Source organism: Talpa occidentalis, unplaced genomic scaffold, assembly GCF_014898055.3.
Source record: "Talpa occidentalis isolate TD23 unplaced genomic scaffold, MPIMG_talOcc4v2.1 talOcc4.3, whole genome shotgun sequence".
Classification (NCBI taxonomy): Eukaryota; Metazoa; Chordata; class Mammalia; order Eulipotyphla; family Talpidae; genus Talpa; species Talpa occidentalis.
Window position 1 is genome coordinate 36,761,101 of NW_023603184.1, and position 6,318 is coordinate 36,767,418.

Consider the following 6,318-nt stretch of genomic DNA (forward strand, 5'->3'; position numbering starts at 1 on the left):
CTGCACCACCAAAGAAGCCCTTTCATTTAAATTTTAATTGATTTTTTTACCCAAAAAAATCCAAATGACTAGATTACAAACTCTAAAATACTTTGTCTAGCTAGCATCAATACCATAAATTAATGTCTTTTCCTATTAACCAAAAATAATCACTGAGGAAATTTCATAAAAGTGAGGATTATTTACAGTAGCCATACAACCATATGGATCATAAAATGTATTAGATACTATAAATGGGCAAATATAGTATTATATTGAAAACTACAAAGAGAAAGAATTTGTCCTTTGATAGATCAAAATATGACAAAATAATATTTTACTTAACCAAATGTAATAGTTTTAAAAATACATATCTCTAGAAAATAATAGTAAAATTATGTATGTATATATGTGCATATACATACACAGACACGCATATATATATATATATATATATATAGTTGATGTCAAGGGAAAGAAGTAAAAAAAAAAAAAAGACTTGTTTACTAGAAAACAAGGGTACAGAAATTTTCACTTTGAAACAAATACTTGTTTACAAACTTCTCACTGATACCTCATTGCTTCCCAGTAACTTCAGTTTGAGCCTATCACTCTGAAACCCACTTCAAACTATATTCTTCTACCTCTGATTTTTCCATTCTTAACCTCTAAGTAGGAACCTTTTCCCCATTCCTAACTCCTTGCCCTCCAGGTTAGCTCTCAGCATTTCCTGTTCTGTCTCTTCCTACTATCCTAGCTCCTTACCTGCCTCCCCTCAGAGGAGCGCTGTCTTTCACGCAGTGCCAGTTGAGTGTGAGTATGAGTGGCTCTTGGACCCAGTCTTCTGTAAGGAACCTAAGTAATTGCTAAAAGACCGTTGGGACAGAGATAAAATAATCCCATGAGTAGTGTGACCCTTGGCATGAGAACTACAATTGCCCCAGGAGGCTTGCCACATTAGACCAAAGCAGATCTAAATAATATGTTTACTTTTCCCTTTTAATTAATTGATTTTTATTTTTATAGTTTGATTTCATTTTATATATATTTTATATTGTTCTTCCTTTTTGTAGAATGCATGCTTTCTCCTTTCAGGTGAAGTCCCCGCAAAATTCTCATCAACAATTCACCTGTGCACCATCACCATAGTCCCTGGTGTGAGAACACATTCTCTCCCCTGTTTTGATCCCTTTCCCTCCCTCCCCCAGTGTCTCTGATTAATAGTGGTCTGTTGATTTTGTTTTTTAATTTATTATAATTATTTTTTCCTTGTTTGGTTCCTCTACATTCCTCCTATAAGTGAAACAATCCAATATTTTTCTTTTTTCTTCTGATTTATTTCACTGAGCATGATCCCTTCCAGCTCCGTCCGTGTTGCTGTGAATGGTATGAGTTTATCTTTTTTGATTGCTAAATAGTATTCCATCATGTATATATTCCACATCTTCTTGATCCAGTCATCTATCTCGGAGCATTATTTTCAATGAATATAAGCATTCTGTTTTTCTCCATTAACTTAAGATTCTTTATCCTGTTGTGTAGAATGCAGGCAAGAAGCATCTTCACACTCCTCTCCTCTTCTCTCTCCCCTCCCAAATTCAGTCACTTATTACATAACACCTAACTGGATTAGATACAAAAAAAAATGCATAGTCTTGAGGCTATGATTTAACATTATAATTAGGGACTTAGATTATTTGAATCTTAAAGTGAATAAAATTTTATTGTACTATGATTAAATAATTATTCAGCCCAGAATCCATTTTTTACATGCTTCATTCTCAAATCTTTCTCTCATATTCTATTCAGGACAAAATGCTAATGAGTATATAAGACAAAACAAACAGGTTCCTGTGCAGAACCTGAGAGAGAAGGAGCACTGTGAACACTTTGACAGTTCAGGGTCAGTGAAGAAGGTCTCCATCCTCACACAGTTTCAAAAATAACCATGGCAAGGTCTCCATCAGGAAGTCCTTTTGCCTCTCCAGGTAATCACCCACTCAGAAATGGTAGTAATTGGGATAGCTACTTGCCGAACTGTGAAACTCCAGTAGGTTGTTGAAATCCTCATCATCTACACACCTTGCACACACATCCACATGTATACTCAGTGGTATGTTATCTCACATTAAGGATTGTAGCTCAGAAAATGCCTTTGTAAAGCAAGTATACACAGTGGCCTTGCACTCACAGAGTCATATAATCATGTGAAATAGGCACACTTAATATAAACATTATTCATACTTGCACATATACACAAAATTATGCATAGTGATTAGTAACATTCACATGCAAATTCAGTCCATTCATACATATATATTAACATCACTCCCCAATACACATATCAAATATATGACATATCAGTACATTTCACATAGCACAAAATATTCCTTCAATTTAAATATAAGTACTAACTAACAAAAAGTATGTGTATATAAGATTACACTCATATAATCTCAGCAACAATCCTTATTGCACATCCATTCAAATCTCCTGACTTTGCATCCATGTACACCAGGGAGACGAAAGTTAGGGGTTAATGCCTCCAGCTTTAGACTATAGTCTCAGAGGAAGCCAGTGTGAGTATGAGGCAGTGGGCCTTAGGAGGAGGAGAGAATTAATACTTGTGGGAAGGAAAAGTTCAGAATTTACAAGGACTTTAAATAGGTCCCAATCTGAGCTCTCTACTAAAGCCTGAATGCCAGGAGCCAGTTAGAGCTGCTTAAGGTCAACCAGCATGGTCAGGATTAAATCAGATCTAAGGGTGAGTGGTTCCCTGTGCCCCAGTTATGTCTGCCTTTCCCAGAAAACAGTAGAGTTCATATTGACTCCAAGAAGCTGGACGATAAGGTGTGCACTGGGCAGAATAGTCTGACTCCTCGGGGGTCTCAGGTCCACACATCCATGACTGCTGAGCCTCATTCATAGATGGGGAAGACATTCAATATTTGCACTGTGTCATCAGCGGAATCTAGAATAGTAGCAAGACAGCCTCTGCATGATCATGAAGGACCTTAGATAAAACCCCATTCTGCTCCAGAATTATTGTTCTATGCCTTAGTATTAGAAAATCTAAGCAATCTAAATTTCCCTGATTCTATTCCTTATCAATATCTCAGCCCATTTTGCCCTTTAGACTAAAGATTCCAACTACACAAACTCACTGATGGACATAACTATTTCCTTGGGTACACTGCTGAATTCAAACCTAGACTTGAAATCTCACTTTCAGCAATGTGAGAACCTAGTTCTCATAACCATATTTCCAAGACAAAAAATTCTCACAAGATAGATTATATTTTGGGGAACAGAAATTGGATGTAGTTCAATGTGTGGTCACTATAGCTATAATACTTGATCTTAATACTTGATCTATAATACTTGACCTATAATCTATAATACTTGATCTTAATTTTGTCTTTATTATGCACTGTGATTACAAGAGTTCTATTCTGAGGGGCAAGAGAGAACATATTTAATAGCAAAGAAGGGGAAAAAGAAAGAATGTTGAGTAAGAAGAGAGCTTATATCATTTTCCCTTCTCCATTCCTGTAGTGAAAGTTTATTTTCATCCCTCAAATCAGCAACAAGGTGATAAACTGTTCTTCCCCTCAGAAATACTATTGGAAAGCATCCATATTGCGCAAAAATGACCAAGGATTGCTAATTATCTGTCTATTCCATGATCTCTTGCCTTAACTCTGCATGTGTTGAGTTCATAGATTGTAAGAGAGGAAAAAGCAAAGAAAAACAAACAAAACAGAGATTGCTGAAAGTCAAGGCACCAGATGTCATGAACAGCCACAGAAATTACAGGAGGAAAGAGAGGCATCTGCCAAGGGCCCCTATCTCCCACTTCTGACTTTGGTCCCAGGTAAGCTCTGCTCCGACATTGTTCTCTATTGTTCAAGAAAGAAAATCTGAGTGCAGAACATAGAGCCAGCACAATGGAATGAGGAAGCTGAAAGGCATCTGTTATAGGAGGTCTCTGGTGTGTGAAAAGGCTTGTGCATATAGATGAATCCATGGAGAAAAACAGTCTTTTGAAAGGGAATACAAAATAAAAGTAGCTAAACCCAGGTTTTTCAACTCCAAAGGAGTTTATGGGGCAGGTGAGTTCTCCAGCAAGTCTCAGGGGCAGAAGACAATAAGGAATCCTAGATAAAGCATCTCATGCCCAGAGATTGCCAAGAGAGTAACTTGAAGCCTATTCTAGAGGCAGCCATCCAGTGAAGTTGGAGGGCCTATGGGCTTAAAAACAGACTTACCTGTAATTTAGTATATAATTTGGCAAGTGTCCTTTATGTCTACCTCTGCCACTTTGGGGCAAATAATATGGCAACTGTCCTAGAATCAAAACTAACTCAGCATCACTGAATATATTGCTGTAGGCCTGTGATTCAAAGTGTTTTCTAAGTTGGCTTCCTATCCTGAAAAGTTGCCCAAATGGCATAAACATAGAGATGAAGAGGATTTATGGTAAAGGTTAAACAAATCAGTTGGTTTGTCTAAAGATTAGAAGGGAAACACTGATTATGATATTATTTCCAGGATAAATTTCCATTAGCAGATCATACACTTAAAAAAATATTGATTCTTATATAAAACATTAGTCTTGTAGGGCCTCCCCTGGTGGTGCAGCGGTTGAGCGCTGGGCTGTGAAGCTGCCCACAGCCTCTGCAGCTCTGGTTTGATCCCCAGATGCTGGGGAGTGTCCCACATGGTGCGCAGACCTCTCCTGCCACACCTGCTGCTCCCCTTAGCAGTGTATTTTGTCAGTCTGCCTGTTTTGTTCCCCACTCTGGCTCTGGTGAATTCTCTCACCCTCCCGTGCTTCTGACTGTACCCAGTGCTTGTATAAATCAATCAATCAATCAATCTTTTTAAAAAAAACCATTAGTCTTGTAGCTGTTGTATGTTCTCACACCCTTTTGAATGGCATAAAAATGAATAAAAAATAGTGTCATCATCTTTAAATGTCACAAATATTTTTTATTAAAATAGTTATAATTATTGTAGTTTACCATTGAATCCAACTGCCCTATTTTTCAGTCGATCCATTCAAAAGATTATAAACAATAATAATGATTTATTTGATTGCTCTCATCTACAGAAAGTAAATTACATTCTCAATGGAGAGCAAATGCAACAGCCTGTGATGTCGGCTTCAGGGAACAGCTCTTTTCATCCTGATTCCTTCTTCCTGGTTGGGATCCCAGGACTGGAGAATTCTCAGTTTTGGATTGGCTTTCCATTCTGTGCCATGTACATTGTGGCTGTAGTTGGCAATATCATTGTCATTCATATAATCCGAATTGACCACACCCTGCATGAACCCATGTACCTCTTTCTGGCCATGTTGGCTTTCACTGACTTAGTCCTCTCCTCTTCCACCCAACCTAAAATGTTGGCTATATTCTGGTTCCATTCCCATGAGATTGAATATCATGCCTGCCTCATCCAGGTGTTCTTCATCCATGCCTTTTCATCGGTGGAGTCCGGAGTGCTCATGGCTATGGCCTTGGACCGTTACGTGGCCATCTGTTTCCCCCTGCGCCACTCTAGTATCCTGACCCCATCTGTAGTGGGTAAACTGGGGGCAGCTGTGATGATAAGAGGGCTGCTGTGGGTGAGTCCCTTCTGCTTCATGATCTCCAGAATGCCCTTCTGTGCCAACCAGATCATCCCCCAGTCATACTGTGAACACATGGCTGTGCTGAAGTTGTTGTGTGCTGACAGTAGAGTAAACCGTGCGTATGGGCTCTTTGTGGCCTTCTCAGTGGTTGGGTTTGATATTATTGTCATTAGTATATCCTATGTGATGATTTTGAGAACTGTGCTGGGCTTGCCATCTGGTGAAGCCAGGCTCAAGACTTTTGGCACATGTGCTTCCCATATTGGTGTTATCTTGGCTTTTTATATACCAGCCATGTTTACTTTCCTCACCCACCGCTTTGGACGTAATGTGCCCCGAGTGGTACACATCATGTTAGCTAATCTCTATCTACTGGTACCCCCCATGCTCAACCCCATCATCTATGGCATTAAAACCAAACAGATCAGGGACAGGTTTTTTCAAGGGTGTTGTGGAAAAGATCCTTGAACCCAGGTATTCAGTTTCACAACCAACCCCACTGCCCTACTGTGGATCTGAAGATGAAATCAAAGTTTGTCACAGACCATCAGCTATTACCACCAAGACATCTCTGTGAAAAAGTGGCCCAGAGGCCAGCAAACCTCCAGGACCAACAAGAACAATCTTTAGAACACGTGCTCTTTCAGAGATTCGGTTGATAACAGACACTGAGGTGACCTATGGTCATCACAGGAAAATAGTAA

The 6,318-nt window shown here is 39.0% G+C and overlaps 1 protein-coding gene across 1 annotated transcript; it reads left to right on the forward strand.

The window, feature by feature from the left end:
- The first annotated feature begins 5,122 nt into the window (after positions 1 to 5,122).
- LOC119254675 (olfactory receptor 52R1) lies at positions 5,123 to 6,082 on the forward strand. The gene has a single exon (XM_037521776.1). The coding sequence runs from the start codon at positions 5,123 to 5,125 to the stop codon at positions 6,080 to 6,082; it is 960 nt and encodes a 319-aa protein (XP_037377673.1).
- Positions 6,083 to 6,318: the final 236 nt, after the last annotated feature.

Excerpts from the sequence above, each read along its gene's own strand:
- LOC119254675 (XM_037521776.1), top strand. The coding sequence starts at position 5,123 with ATGCAACAGCCTGTGATGTCGGCTTCAGGGAACAGCTCTTTTCATCCT.